Source organism: Muscardinus avellanarius (genome assembly GCF_963383645.1).
Source record: "Muscardinus avellanarius genome assembly, chromosome: 11".
NCBI classification, from domain to species: domain Eukaryota; kingdom Metazoa; phylum Chordata; class Mammalia; order Rodentia; family Gliridae; genus Muscardinus; species Muscardinus avellanarius.
This window is the reverse complement of record NC_137797.1, coordinates 21,219,367-21,235,581: the sequence shown is the minus strand read 5'-3', so window position 1 is coordinate 21,235,581 and position 16,215 is coordinate 21,219,367. Positions and strand designations below refer to the sequence as shown.

The window sequence follows — 16,215 nt, the reverse complement described above, 5'->3', positions numbered from 1 at the left end:
CTGATTTTAAAAAGTAAATTAGTAAGATTTGGAAGCATTTCAAAATAGCTTTTCACTGATTAAAAATCCTACTCATGAGAGACTTGGGCACGTAGGTTCAAGACAATGAATGAAGGTACTTTTCAGTGAGATCCACCCACACCACGTGACAATCCATCTCTCTCTTACCCTTAGTTTCTCGATTCTCTGAGGGCAAAACTATTTCCTATGTTGAGTTATTGCATAAGAAATACATCATAAGCCGGGCATGGTGGCGCACGCTTGTAATCCCCGCGCTTGGGAGGCTGAGACAGGAGGATCATGCAGGTTCGAAGCCAGCCTCAGCTACTGAGTGAGGCTCTCAGCAACTTAGTGAGACCCTGTTTCCAAATAAAATATGGAATAGGTCTGGGAGTGTAGCCTGGAGGTAGGAAGTCCCTGGGTTCCATTCCCAGTACAAAAAAAAAAAAAAAATACATTATAGATTCTGGATGTAGCTTTGTACCACACCTGAAATTCTCTAGTTGTGAAGTACGAATGAAGAATAAATAATTTTTATTAAGTGGAAGGAAGATGAATCTAAACAGATTTAAACACTGTTTAGCTCTTCATCTTTGGAAGCTAGTTAGATATTTGTAGTAAATAAGATTAGTTCTTCCTTTCATTTTGAATTGGGAGGACACAGCAGGGATCTCGCATGGGTAGCTCCCATCTTGCTTGAAATATATATAATTACTGTCAAGAAATAAATTTAAAAGCAGAGCTGGGAGGAGTCTTTTTTTTTTTTTTTTTCGTACTGGGGTGGAACCCAGGAGCATTCTACCTCTGAGCTACATGGCTACACCCCCAGCCCTACTTTTTATTCTTTATTTTGAAACAGGATCTCGGTGAGTTGCATAGGGCCTCAGTAAATAGCGAGGCTGTTTGCAAACCGAGATCCTCCTGTCTCAGCCTCCCAAGTACTGGGATTATAAGCGTGCTCCACATCTTTTCTTTTTATTACAGCTCTGAGGATTGAACCCAGAGCCTCATGCATGTTAGACAAGTGCTGGCCTGCTTAGCACCCCCCAACCTTCCAGCCATCCTTATTCTTATTCTGACATTTCAGTGCATCTGCTGAAACTTGAGCTTCTTTAACCAAAGGGAGGGACAGCTCCCCTGATGAGCCTCCTCTAGGCTGAAAGGCCCCTTTCACTAAGCATGAGCTCCCTCCAGCTGAACCTTCACATCTTTTGTTGAGAGGAATGCGGAGGCTGCTCTGTGCCTTGGATTTGGTCCGGCTCCATCCTGAGGGAGGACGCAGGGCGTCTGACCCCATGGGGGAGTCTGAAGGAGCCCTGCCTCCTGTAACACAGGGAAGGATGTTTTCAAAATCCTCATGTGACAGGGCATAGACTGGGAGGGAACGCGGCCTCACTCAGAGTGATGCCTGGAATTCCCCCCTTAGACCGCCCGGGTCCACCCCAGAGTGTGAAGATTGAAGATGTGTGGGGAGAGAACGTGGCTCTCACGTGGACACCCCCGAAGGATGATGGGAACGCGGCCATCACGGGCTACACGATCCAGAAGGCGGACAAGAAGAGCATGGTAAGATCTGGCTGCCTCTGCTCAGCAGCTGGGGCGACGTCACGTGCCCCAGAGGTCATGGGGTGGCGTTCGGCCCTGGAGAGGAGCATGGAGAGCTGACGGGGCAGAGCAGGAGAGGCCACGGGACCACAGGAGCCATGGGCTGGACTTAACCCCCAGCATCGCAGCTTAAGGCCGTGTGTGTGTGTGTGTGTGTGTGTGTGTGACCAAGCATTTGACCTCTTTAATCTCCATTTCCCTTATCTATAAGGAAGCATGGATATGTGACCTTGCTTGGTTGCATGTTTATTATTAAGGTAAAATAATGCAAAGCAATGGATGCAGTGCTCAGGAGAATCCAAGGAATTCAATCCTTCAACACCTGTTTACTGCCTCTAGATTCTGACTAAAACCTCCTCCTACGCAACCTTTCCTTCCTCTGAAATAAGTGTTGGATGATGTGGTCACATGTCAGAAAAAGAAAAAAAAAAGAAGACAGCTAGGCCTGGTGGTGCATGCCTGTCATCCCACACTGGGAGGTCGAAGCAGGAGGATCATAGGTTTGAGGCCAGTCTCAGCAACTTACTGAGAGACCCTGTCTCAAAATAAAAATGGGTATAGATTAGAGGTAGGAGGCTCCTGGATTCAGCCTCCAGTACCAAAATAAATAAATAAATGAATAAATAAATAAATAAATAAATAGAAAAGAAGGGATAAATGAGAGAAAGACACTAGATATATCAAAAAGATTCTAACATTTATAGTATTTGCAGAGGTCCTGGAGAGGAAAATAGCCTACCGTGTTCAAGAAAAAACCTGATTGGAATAAGAATGAGTCTAACCTAAATCTTATAGATGAGGAAAATGAGGCTGGGCAAGCATCGGTGGCGTGTTGGGCTCTCTGGCACTCAGAGGTCACCGTCGGAGTCAGAACCCAAACGCCACCCCCTACCACTGAGCTGTCTGTACTTGCGTGAATTAACAGGCGAATGCTTACGCTCTCCGTGGCTCAGAGCATTCTCCATCCTCACCATAGAGCATGACACCGATGACGTCCACAGAAAGCCTTTCCGCATTACCCTGTTGGCTCTCAGGAGGTACCCGGGTCCTGGAGTTACGCTGGCTCCACGGACGTTGGGAAAGGCAGTCCTAAGGAACAGGCAGGGAGTTCAGGCGGCTTCTCTCCGTAAACTATTTCTAGCATGGCCTTTCCCCGCTGGGGAGGTATTAGATGGCAAAATAAGGTTTTGGCCTGTGTAATGCCATCTTTCATATTACCCTGAGGGGCTAGCTGACCTTGAGAGCCGAGGGATGACCTTGAGAGCAAGGGGAAGATCTGAACATCTGATTTCTCAGCCAGGAGGCTTCTCATTGGCCCCTGGGCCTGAGACCACCGTGAACCCGGGTGCCATGAACCCAGGCGTCGCAGTGGCTCTCAAGACCCCCATGTGGCTCCCCGTTCTCAGACCACGTCGCACTTCTCCCTGTACAGTCAAGGGGAGGTTGGCCAGGGCTTCAGCTCCACTGCCTGGGCCTGGGTCCGCCTGCTGACACCCTGCACTCTGTGTTTGTATTGGGCTCCAGCAGGGGCAGGCCCAGAGACCATGGGGTACCCTCCTGCCCATGCCCCTCCCAAGGATATCGCTTGCCCTTGCGTGGCTCCACGGCTCCAGCCACGGTCCTAAGCGCCCACGGCTAGCCAGGCCCCCGTCAGTACACTTTCCTGCTGGAGCTGCGGGAGCCTGTGACTCACAGTCAAAGCAAGAAGACACAAAGACAAGAGGTAACACAATGCGCTGTTAGAATGAAGGTTTGTATTAAAGTCCTTCAGGAGCCAGGCATGGTGGCCCCAGTGCTTGGGAGGCAGAGACAGAAGGATCACAAGTGTGAGGCCAGGCTCTGCAACTTAGGGAGATCTTGTTTCAAAACAAAAAGGGCTTGGAGTGCAGCTCAGTGGCAGAGGACCCTGGGTCCCAGCCCCAGGACTGCAATGATTTATTGAATGAATGAATGAATGAATGAATGAACGAACAAATAAATAAAGTGAGCCGGGTGTGGTGGCGCATGCTTGTAATCCCAGCATTTGGGGGGCTGAAACAGGAGGATCGCGGTTCATGAACAGCCTCAGCTACTACTTAGTGAGGTCCTTCGCAACTCAGTGAGACCCTGTTTCAAAATAAAGAATAAAAAGTAGGGCTGGGAGTGTAGCTCGGAGGTAGAATGCCCCTAAGTTCCATTCTCAGTACAGCAAAAAATAAAAATGAATAAATAAATAAATAAATAATTTCAGGAATAAAAGAAGACATAGCTATATTTGCTTGGTGTCATAAATATCCAAACTTCATAGATGACGATGGCTGAAAACTCCAAGAACAATGTTGTTCCTTTACAAAGCATCGGTTGGCTAGCAAACATATTTTCTAAATAGTACTAAAAGCATTTGGTATAATGAAGTTTTCTATTTGGTAATAACTTTAAAGGTACTCTATTTCTTGGTATGGTAAAGAAACAAATTGAAGAAAAAATTTTAATTTGCCTTCATTCATTCATGCAGCAATCAGTAATACTTTTTTTTTTTAATTTTTATTTTTTGCGGGTCTGGGGATGGAACCCAGGCGCATTCGACCTCTGAGCTACACCCCTTCCCTATTTTTTATCCTTTATTTTGAAACAGGGTCTCACTGAGTTGCAAAGAGCCTCGCTAAGTAACTGAGGCTGTCCGTGAACCATGATCCTCCAGTCTCAGCCTCCCAAATGCTGGGATTACAAGTGTGTGCCACCACGCCCATGCCCAGCTTAAATATTTATTTTGTGCCAAAATGTCAGCTATGCACCAGGTGCTGTGCCAGGCACTGTGGCTATGAGCAATGAGAAGGAAAGCCGAGCTTTATGTTTTGGGGTGTCTGTCCAGTGGGCCGAGGAGAAGGTAAACAAATAAAATAAAAATATATGTTTATATTTATTTTATAATTATACATATGTGTATATATAATTTTTTTCCTGTGTTACTGGGGATGGAACCCAGGGGCATTCTACCTCCAAGTGACACCCTCAGCCCTATTTTTTCTTCTTCTTTTTTTTTTTGTACTGGGGATGGAACTCAGGAGCATTCTACCTCTGAGCTATAATCCCCAGCCCTATTTTTTATTCTTATTTTGAAACAGGGTCTCACTGAGTTGCAAAAGGCCGCACTAAGTAGTAGCTGAGGCTGTCCACGAACCAGGATCCTCCCGTCTCAGACTCCCAAATGCTGGGATTACAAGTGTGCACCACCACACCTGGCTTATATTTAAAATTTAAGGCAGCAAGTGCTATGGAGAAGATAAATAGCCAAGTTAAGAGAAGAGTGTGACCAAAGTAGTAGAGATGACCTGGTGGGAGGGGGAGCAGGGAGGTGCTGAGATCTGAAGAAACTTGTTAATGATGGGCAAATTTGGTGGACACTCTTAATTTCCTCTAGTGATGTAGCTTATCTCTTATCAATAGATAAATTAGCACTATAATTCTATTATACTTTATTCTACAAAAGATGGATATACAAGTAGGTAAATAAATGATCATTTCTGTTTGGTTATAAAGAAAATATAAAGGTAGTAGAAGATGACATCTAGGGATCTGAATCTGATGTGTAAATGAAAAATAAATTAGCCAAGTGTAAGTCCATCGTATTAAGTTGAGTCTGATTGGTGTTACTCTCAGTATAAAAATTACTGTCTTTTTTTTCTTTTTCATTGATGAAACACCCTTGCTATTTATTCTGATCAACAGTGGGAAAAGGTATATGTTTTAGGTGATTTTTTCCCCACATCATCTTCATTATTTTTTTTTCTTTCAGGAATGGTTCACCGTCATCGAGCATTATCACCGAACCAATGCAACCATTACGGAACTGGTGATAGGGAATGAATACTACTTCCGGGTCTTTGCTGAAAACATGTGTGGCCTCAGTGAGGATGCAACCATGACTAAAGAGAGTGCTGTGATCGCCAAGGACGGTGAGCTGCCTGGGCTGACCTGGGGAAGCCCGCGGGCAGGGCCAGAGGGAGGCCGAGAAAGAATGCAGCCAAAGGCAACATGATCAGGGTGACCCACATTGGGAAATTATGGTAATTGTGTTCAAGTAAAAAATAATTATACATGTAAAACTAATTTTCAGGTAAAATAGGTAAAATCTCAGTCCTATAATATTTATTTTTATTTAAATTGTGGAGGACCACCATGCCCAGCTCCTGGACTTTTTTTTGTCTCAAGAGAGAGTACAATATCATTGCTTTTTTTTTTTTTTTTTTTTAAACAGGCATAGACCTTAATTCATTTCAGTTTCTGGGCAGTGGATCAACAAGTGGCGGATGTCACAGGGCTAGGAAAAAGTGAACCTTTACTTCTTGAATTTTGTTATTTTTATTCTCTGACACCTTTAATGTAGCCACAGAGTAGATCTGCTTAGCAAAGAAAGGAAAATCTGAATTCTGGTTTTATTTCTTTATAAATCACTCCCTTTTTTTTTTTTTTTTTCTTTTTGGTGGTATTGGGGATGGAACCCAGGGGCCTTCTACCTCCGGGCTACACTTCCAGACCTATTTTTTATATTTTATTTGGAAACAGGGTCTCTTAAGCCAGCTGAGGTTGGCTTCGAACCTGCGCGATCCTCCTGTTTCAGCCTCCCAAGCGCGGGGATTACAAGGGTGTGCCACCATGCCCGGCTATAAATCACTCTCTTTCTAAAGCCCTTCTTCATGATTTTCACGGGAGGAGAAATTTCTGATCAAACTATTCATAAAGGCAACAAGGTCTGGTCAGTATTTGCTTTAGTGTCAGGTGACCACGCTGGCTTTCTGTCTCGCGTGTGACTGCTGCCATCTCTACCCTGCAGAATACTTGCCATGTGCCATTCACTCCCGTCCCTCTAAGCTCAAGGAAGTTTCAGTCATGAGTAAGTGTGCCAAGAATAACATCGTCTCGGGCCAACTTATATTTTGAAACATATTTTAATACTTGTTTTTAAGGTAAAATCTACAAAAACCCAGTGTATGAAGACTTCGATTTCACAGAGGCGCCCATGTTTACTCAGCCTTTGGTTAACACCTACGCTATAGCTGGATACAACGCCACCCTGAACTGCAGCGTGAGAGGAAATCCTAAGGTACCGTGCTTTTCCAGCACATTGATTGCATTTAACCATTGACCCCAAAGACGCTATTTTATAATAGCATCTTAAGATCTGCAGAGTTCTAATGGTAAGTCATAATATACACAAGCCAGCCAGCCGTTATCTGCGTCTTTCCAGGATGGGGGGATGGAGAGCAGTCCTGTTGGTAGATAATGACATTAATTCTTCAGCTTTAGTATGTAGTAGTAAAAATTGTTATGGATTGAGGAAAATATGGTTTGAGGAAACTGTTCCCCGGGAACCCCTGTGAGGGTCCCGGACACACTTTCCCCCAACCCATAACAAAAGCCAAAAATGACCAAAAAACAGAAAATTACCATGGGTTCTTGTCCTAAGCTAAGAATAAATATGCATAGCTTCGACAGTTGCTGAAGATTTAAAGAAGTTTATTAGAAAGATAGAAATACAGAAAACAGAAATACAGCCCCATGCCAAAATGGCATGAGGGGGTGACTCGAAATGAGTACACCAAAGGGATTACACGTGGACGGGACTTTTTATACCCATGACCTCCATCTTGTTTACATAATTCTGACATAGTGAACGTCCCTGTAAGGCACCTCCCCCAATAAGGTGTGGCAAGGTGTCTTCTTTCAGGAAGGGCAAGGTCAAACCCTGCTCCATCCTCCCTAGATCATCATGTAGATCTGTCTTTAGATAAAGGCCTAGTTCTCCTCTCTTAAGATCTGTCTTTAGATAGAGAAACCTAGTTCTCTTCTCCTATGGACTTGTTAATCACCTTTAGCTAGGTTAATTTACATTGGAATAGTTGCCTGCTTTTAGGCAGAAACCAAGTCCTTGCACAGATTTGCCCCTCACCCAATTTTTGAAATATATTAATAATCATAGCTTTCTCAAATCTTCCTAGGCCATTCCCAATACTGGTACAAAAATGTGTTCATATTTCCTTACTAACTAAAGGATAGCTTCAAAAGAAAGAGCAAACACCTATTTTTTTCCTCTTTTTTTTTTTGTGGTATTGGGGATAGAACCCAGGTTCATTCTACCTCTGAGCTCCAATCCCAGCCCAATTTTTTATTCTTTATTTTTAAACAGGGTCTCACTAAATTGCAGAGGACCTCACTAAGTAGATGAGGCCAGCCTCAAACCTGTTATCCGCCTGTCTCAGCCTCCCAACTACCAGGATTATAACCGTGTGCCACATGCCCAGATCAAACCACCTAATTTTATTTTATTTACTTATTTAGTTATTTTTGTGGTGTTGGGGATGGAACCCAGGGGCTTTCTACCTTCGGGCTACACTCCCAGACCTATTTTCTATTTTATTTGGAAACAGGGTCTCACTAAGTTGCTGAGAGCCTCACTAAGTAGCTGAGGCTGGCTTCGAACTTGTGTGATCCTCCTGTCTCAGCCTCCCAAGTGCTGGGATTATAAGCGTGTGACACCACGCCCAGCCTAAACCACCTAATTTTAAAAGTACTGAGAGGTATGAAGTGGAAGTAATACGATTTCACCGGAAAAACCAGGTGGCAGTGTTGATTCTTCAGGAGTCCTATAACAGATTGAGATGCAAGGCAGAATGTAAAGCATGCTTTGATGAGACGCAGAGTGCCAGGAAGGGAGAGGTCACAGAAAGGTCATAAAGCTTCATGTTGTTCGCCTTTGGAAATAACAAAAAATGATTGAATGTCGTCCATGAAGATATATATCCCTGGGTGGCACTGAAGGAAAGTGCCCTAGAATTTGGAAAGTTAGAACAGTAGTATCTTTTATATTTATGTCTTGAACAGAAATGGGGAAGTCAAAGGGAGAAGCCAGACTGAAGACAGAAAGAGGCTGAATGAATGTGTAAGGACGTGACCTTGGCACATCCCAGTGGGAAGGGTGAGGCGGCAGACAGAGAGTTCCACCCAGAGCTTAGGGGGAAGGCCAGGGCGGCTTCTCTGAGTCTGGGAGCCCCGGGTGCAGGTGCTCTGTGTGCCCTTCAGAGCCAAAGCTCTAGAAACGAATGCCACTGAGGTAAGAGCGAAAGCCGAGGGCCAAGGTGGGAGCTTCAGGGAATGCTGCCATTTGAAAGGTAGAAAAAGGAAGAGGTCCATGAGGGCACAGTTGTGCAGGCAGGATGTGATCCCAGAACTCATGAACCTGAGGCAGGAGGATTGCAGGTTCGAGGCCAGCCTCAGCAACTTTGCAAAACCCTGTTTCAAAATGAACAACAAGAAGGGCTTGAGGGATAGCTCAGATATAGAAAGCCCCTGACTTTAATACTCAGTACTGAAAAAGAAAAAGAAGAGAAGGAAAATAAAGAACAAAAAGAAGGAAAGATATGCTATTTTTAGGTTCTGAAAGATAACATAAAAAGTAGAAGAGGGAGCCAAGCATGGTGGCACACTCCTGTAATCCCAGTACTTGGGAAGCTATGATAAAAAGATCAAAGGTTTGAAGCCAGCCTCAGCAACTTAGTGAAACCCCATTTTAAAATTAAAAAAAGTAAAAGGGCTGGAGGTATAGCTCGGAGATAGAATGTGTCTGGGTTCAATCTCCATTAACACACACAAACACACACACACACACACACACACACACACACACACACACACACTGTGGAAGAGAGAATGTGGAGAGTTTTAAATATATTTCAGAGGTCAGGAACCTGGCGCCACCCTCCTGGGTGACTGGGTCATGACTGGTCTTGCATTATCTCCTAGGAGCAGATTCCCTCTCACAGAACTGGTATCAGGGAGGAGAGGAAGTAATGAGGAGGTATATGAAAAGGAACTGGGTGTGGTGGTGCATACCTGTAATCCCAGGTATGCAGGCTGAGACAGGAGGACTCTCAGCAACCTAGTGAGACCCTGTTTCACAATAAAAATAAAACGCAGCTGGGGATGTAGCTTGACAGTAGAATGCCCCTGAGTTCCATCACCAGTAACACACACACACACACACACACACACACACACACACACACACACACAATTATAATAAATAAAAAATTAAAAAAGAACACCAGGAAAAAGAAGTGGAGAAAGCCAGATGGTCATTTCAACTTCTTGCTAAGATTTTCTGAAAAATGCTAATGGCATACACTCTAGGATGAGTTAATACCATAGACCTGTAGATCAATTTTTCCTTAATTTGAGAAAATTAACACATAAAACATATGGGTGTATGCATAAAGATTGTATTCAAGGGGTGCAACCTGATGATTTAATTTACATGCACATTGTGATATGGCAGGTAACAATTCACAGACCTGTCCCCACCCGTTCTGTACCTCAGATGCCCAGAACCCATTCATCTTGTTTTGTTTTGTTATGCTGGGGATGGAACCCAGGGGCTTTCCACTTCTGGGCTACACCCCTGACTTATATTTTATTTGGAAAAAGGGTCTCACTAAGTTGCTGAGAGCCTCACTAAGTAGCTGAGGCTGGCTGTGAACCTGCACAATCCTCCCATCTCAGCCTCCCAAGCGCGGGGATTACAAGCATGCGCCACCGCGCCTTGCTTAGCTGAAAGCTTTTTACCCAGGTATATGAAGCTGAATGCGGCTGAATCCGCCTGGAAAGACTGCCCTAGAGATGACTCTGAGCAAATCTTCTTTAGGTCTCCCTCTTGCTTCCTTGCTAGGCACCAAGTAGAATTTAATTGGAGAGAAACGGTGCCCGATTACACCCCTATTCTTCTCCCAAGTGCTTTCTTTCAAACCATGCTTTCCAATTCTGTCACTGGCCGGGATGTCTTTATATGCTCCACAAGGAGAGGCTTCTGACCTACCTCTCTTCAATCTGAACCTCAGCCCAAAATAACTTGGATGAAAAACAAAGTTGCCATCGTGGATGACCCGAGATACAGGATGTTCAGCAACCAGGGAGTCTGTACGCTGGAGATCCGCAAGCCCAGCCCTTACGACGGAGGCACTTACTGCTGCAAAGCGGTCAATGAGCTCGGCACCGTGGAGATCGAGTGCAAACTGGAGGTGAAAGGTAGGATATGGCATGGCAGACCCACTCCGGGGCCGCCATTCACTTAACTGCGGCTCTGGACGCAAATCCCAGACTTCTGGCCAAAATGCTCCCTCTGGGGTGGCGTTGGCGGGGAGGGAATTTGGGGAGAAAAGGCATTTTTACATGCTGCATCCACCCAGATTTATTTATTAAAGGTTACTTGATGACTTAACTGTTTTTATCTCTTGTGATTGTTGTTAAGTAAAAGAATATTAACTTCAGTGAAATGTCAGTGTCCAGCACGGTGAGAATGTGTAAAATCAAGAGGTCGATGGTGACATAGTCTGTCTAGAAACAGAAACCTCGTGCAAAAACTCATCCAAGGAAACTGCAATTTAAAAATTCACACTCGGGTGTAATCATTCGAGTCACCCTCCATGCCATTTCTGAATGGCATGGGGCTTTAACTGTCTTCTGTATTTCTACCTTTTTAATAAATTTCTTTAAATCTTCAAAAATTTTTTTAAAAAAATAAAAATTCACACTCATTTAGCCGGGCGTGGTGACGCACACTTATAATCCCGGCATTTGGGAGGCTGAGACCGGAGGATCGCGGTGTGCGGACAACCTCAGCTACTTAGTGAGGCCCTCTGCAAATCAGTGAGACCCTGTTTCAAAAATATAGAATAAAAAATAGGTCAGGGGGTGTAGTTCCGAGGCAGAATGCCCCTGCATTCCACCCCCAGTACTGCAAAAAAAAAAAAAAAAAAATTCACAATAGTTTTAGTGTGCCAATCTGTAAAACTTCCTGTATATGTATATGAATAACTGCTGATTTACTGTTTTTATATTACATCTAAAAAATATAGCAAATGTTATAACTGCTTGTCTTAAAAATTGCTAACTAGACAATCTCTACTTACAGATATATGTTTCATTTAAAATAGTTTTACGAAATATGGTACCTAATATAAACCAAGAAAACACATACGGATTTATGTGGTAGGAATGTTTTAGTATCGATAGCCATCTTAATCAATCATCTAAATCAATTTTAGTATTGATTGACTATAATTTTTTTCTGAAGTTTTTTTTGACAATGCAAACCTACCTGGGGACGCCCAGGGGACCCCTGCAGAAAGTCCTCATTATAATAGGCGACTTTATCATAATGTGTTTTCTCTCATTCTTCACTGCACTATATTGCCTTTGTAGGATAGTGTCTTTATTTCTTACCTCTTTATATGAAGAAATTATAACCTAAAAGTCATAAAGCTGATTTTGTAAATAGCTATTTTAGAAAATCATAATATATGTTTAAGGTACTTTTTTTTAAAGTGTCATTTAGTCTTAAATCTAGTGCAAATGCAGAAAACTTCTCGAACAAAGCAATTTCCCATAATAACTTTTTTAAAGCAGTGGTTTTTATCTGATGACTTGTTTGTTCATAGCTGCATGGTATAGTAGATTTATTAGGCTGATAAGAAAATATTTTACTTTTATCGTAAATGTAAAGCATATAATATTCTTATGAAATGTCAAACCTTACTATTGAGATAGTCCTTTCGAGTGTAAACATTATTTTTGGCTGCTTTATTTTCTCTAAATGATGATGTTCTCTAAACATTTGCAAAGGACCTTGTTTCTGAACTCCTCACTTAATTAGTTCCAAGTTTTTGTTTATGCTTTACAATACCCCTAAAGGTCTAAACTCAGAAACTCCATTACCCATTATTTATGTTTTGAAAGTAACTGAATATTGCTAAGGATATAAAATGTTGTTTTCATAAATGGTTCAATAATTAGAGCCTTTCATAAAATAATGTTATACGTGTAGATGTTATATGCTTTTTAGTAATTGTAAACTGTATAATTTAATAATAAAAATAATGTATGCGGTATATAATTTATGATAGGTAACAACAGTGATATATAGATAAGAACTTTTGGTCCTAAAAGTAAATCTGAGATTGTTTATTATCATCACATTGTTCTCTGATAAGAGGTATCTTAAATCAAGTTAAGCTATATAAAAAAGGGTAAGAATGTCAACTGAGAATAAATAAACACTGGTACAAATATTCTAATCCTGCAGTGATATATCAAGGAGTAAATACCCCTGGACAACCAGTCTTCCTGGAGGGGCAGCAACAGGTTTAAAAAGTTCATATCCCACTGGATATTTCTACTTTCCGTTCCATTCCTCTTACATGGAAACGTACTTTGCATGTAAAGCTTGACTTTCTCACTTGCTTTTAATTCTATTTCTTAGCGGCTCATGGCATACAGTGTTTATGCCATGAACAGGAAGGCCAAATTATTCAAGGATATTAAATAACATAGAAACAATAAGTTTTGAGCTGGGCGTGATGGTGCATGCTTGTAATCCCAGCATTTGGGAGGCTGAGACAGGAGGATCGCAGTTTGTGGACAGCCTCACCCACTTAGTGAAGCTCTTTGCAACTCATTGAGACCCTGTTTCAAAATAAAGAATAAAAAATAGGATGGGAGTGTAGCTCAGAGGTAGAATGCCCCTGGGTTCCATCCCTAGTACTGCAAAAAGCAAAAACAAAAACAATAATTTTTATAGAAAAGCTAAGTACCTACCAGTGCCCATAAATAAAAGTCAGAAAGCTACGTTTGAAGATGGCCTCCTTTTATAGAGCTAGGCTATCAAAAGTCAGGAATCGATGACATTTATTGAATATTTTTATTTTTCAAGTTTAGGAAGATATGTTTGTCTTTTAAGATAGTTGGCAGGGTAGTTTGCTTAGATTCACGATGAAATTCAGAAAATAGAACGGTTTAAATTGACAAAGTTGTAGAAAAAAGTATTTTGTGTATTTTTGAGGGAGGACAGACACAAAATAGATCCGACATTAGAAGTCTCTTAGCCGGGCATGGTGGTGCATGCTTGTAATCCCAGCATTTGGGAGGCTGAGACAGGAGGATCGTGATTAGCAGATAGCCTCAGCTACTCAGTGAGGCCCTTTGCAACTCAGTGAGACCCTGTTTCAAAATAAAGAATAAAAAACAGGGCTGGGGATGTAGCTTGGAAGTAGAATGCCCCTGAGTTCCATCCCCAGTACTGCAAAAAAAAAAAAAAAGAAAGAAATAAGAAAAAAGGAAACCTCTCATATATAAGATTCTCTAATCATAAATTCCCCAGCAGTCCCAAATTACCTGTAATGCATCTACATCCATTGGACATGTTTATAGGACCCAAATTATTTCATATGTTTACAAACTTTGAGAGAAGGAAAAGTCGAGGCCCCGCTGCAAAAATGTATTCATGACTAAACAACTCCTATCACCTATGTACCACTCGCCCACAAGGAGAGGAGCAAGTTGCGTTCTCTGTGGCAGGAAGCAGCCTGATGTCAACTTTGATGTAGACCTATGCCTGAGTTTACAATATTCGCTTTCTGAATTTCCAGAGGTAGTGTCGGCTTTGAAAAGAGGAGAAGGGGAAAAATGGCAGCTTCTTCTTTGAAGTTTGATGGTTACACATCTAGTGACCTTGTAGCCTGAGCTTTAGTCCTGCATTTACTTAGATCAGTTACGTATAAACAGTTTAGAATAGAGTGCTGTAAAATAAGCTAGCTGTATTTACACTTGATAATTTTGCCTTTTGAAATTTCAACATATATATATGAACACTAACAGTTTGTAAATTGTCTATGTTTTTCTTTTGTTGAAAAACACGATATATATATGTTGTAGGTTTTTTTTTTTTGGTAAGCTAATGGTTTGGAAGCTCTTACATAAATATTCACTGTATCATTGGATTGGCTTTGCCACCTATTCCGGCAAAGTGGTTGCGCATATTAATCAATATTTTACACATTAATGATCCTTTTGAAGTGACTGGATCCTCATCCTACATTCACATGACTAAGGATTAATGAAACCGCCTCATCATAATTCGTGACCGTAATTTCATCCGAGCACTCAAATCCGGTGTCAGCACTTTATTAATGCTCGTAACTTCTCTCTCCCCTCTTCTCTTTCTTTCCCTTAGTCGTAGCGCAGTAAGGATGTGTGAATGTATATTGTCATCTAAGGTAAGCTTTCATATGGTTTTGGCATATGAAGCTTATGACTGTCATAAACCATACCAAGCCTGTGGAATATGGCATGATTTTCATGATGTAATTCAATGAACACAGACACCTTAAAATTACTAACGGTGTAGTTTTCACTTGCATTTCAGTATCTTGACGTTAACAACCGGTACTCATCCATCACAACACTCTCCTGCTGACGTGTGGCAATTTGTTGAATGCAGTAGAGCTTGTATCCGATCACTTACTGTAGATTGAAGCGAATGGTCCCCACGCATTCTGCATTCTTTGCATCAAGGAATGGACGTGTACAGAAGTGGCATCATTTCTATCTACCAAGATGTGACTCGAATTGTTGTTGTTGTTGTTGTTGTTTTTTGAAAGGAGAATGACGTTCTCAAATTTGCTTTAAAGAAGTTTTAAGAATGTTCGAATAGCATGCCGTTTTTGTCTGGACATGGATTTAGTAGCAAGTAGTGAAGCACTTTATTAGAGGACCATGCAGTTTTGTGGTTCCATGGGTTCATTCTTGAATGATACTTTTCTTTTAATATAATTCAGAAACTCAGAAGGTAGGTATGAAATATTATAGGCATTTCTCTCACTTTCAGAAGGCATGGGGCCAGTTTTATTATTTTTAACAAAATAGCTCCAATGTTTTGCATGTTTGACAGCTTATAAATGGCCAGAGTTGGAGGGAATAATGGATTTTTCTTCTCTGGTGTGCTTGTGTCAGGACTTTTTGTCCTTAAAAGGAACATTAACCAACTGGTAACAGATCTTCCTGCTGACCCATAGCATGGTATGGGCATTTATTTTGCCGCTCCATCAGGACTTTGAGGTCCTCTATAGAAGAATCAAAGAGCAACGCGTACTTTTGACCATTTAGGAATTTAAATTAAGACTGGACAATAGAAGGGGGGGGTAAACTGCTATGGGTCTGCCAGGAACTTGTTTTTCTGTCCAGATGCCAAGTGCTTTTAAATTCTCAATGTTCTACGCCAGGAGAAGATTTTCAAGTAGGGACTGAATTAATCTTTGTAGCCCACAGCCACATGATTAGTGACATTTCCAGGCAGCTAGTCCAGTAGTATCATTGCAGTGGTTTTTTCACGTGTTGGGTTTTGACTTTTCTTTCTCCTTTTTGTCCTTTCCAGGTGGGCTCTCCTTCTGCAGGCTCCTCTTGCAAGGTGTGCCTCCCAATATAATTGACTCATATTTGCGAGACTTACAATCGAGCAATCCTGAGGATTACTGAGGGCCTCGCTAAACTCTGCTGCTTTGAAATCTGGTTGAAGAGAGAAAGCATTTTCTGGTTTTCCACCAGGCACCCCAGTGTGGTCATTTTCTTTCCTCCTAATGTTGAAGAGAAAAAAAATATGTTTGCACAGGTTGCTTAATTAAAAATTGCAAACAAGATCTCACTTGCCGTCAGCATTTTGGTGTTTACTGTCTGTGCTTGGTCGTTGTATTTCACACACACACACACACACACACACACACACACACACACACACACACAAAAGAA

General features: G+C 42.0%; 1 protein-coding gene across 4 annotated transcripts in view; it reads left to right on the top strand.

Moving 5' to 3' along the window:
* MYBPC1 (myosin binding protein C1) overlaps positions 1 to 15,945 on the top strand; it is a gene marked incomplete at both ends in the record, with an annotated part of 90,405 nt that extends 74,460 nt beyond the window's left edge. For 3 of the 4 annotated variants that reach the window (XM_080706663.1, XM_080706662.1, XM_080706660.1), the window contains 5 exons: positions 1,427 to 1,566; positions 5,381 to 5,540; positions 6,552 to 6,688; positions 10,476 to 10,662; positions 15,845 to 15,945. In XM_080706663.1, coding sequence (XP_080562789.1) covers positions 1,427 to 1,566; positions 5,381 to 5,540; positions 6,552 to 6,688; positions 10,476 to 10,662; positions 15,845 to 15,945 — 725 coding nt within the window. Of the gene's footprint in view, positions 1 to 1,426; positions 1,567 to 5,380; positions 5,541 to 6,551; positions 6,689 to 10,475; positions 10,663 to 12,718; positions 12,784 to 15,844 lie in introns of those variants that run through there. The other variant, XM_080706661.1, reaches the window with a different exon arrangement.
* Between the last annotated feature and the right edge of the window lie 270 nt (positions 15,946 to 16,215).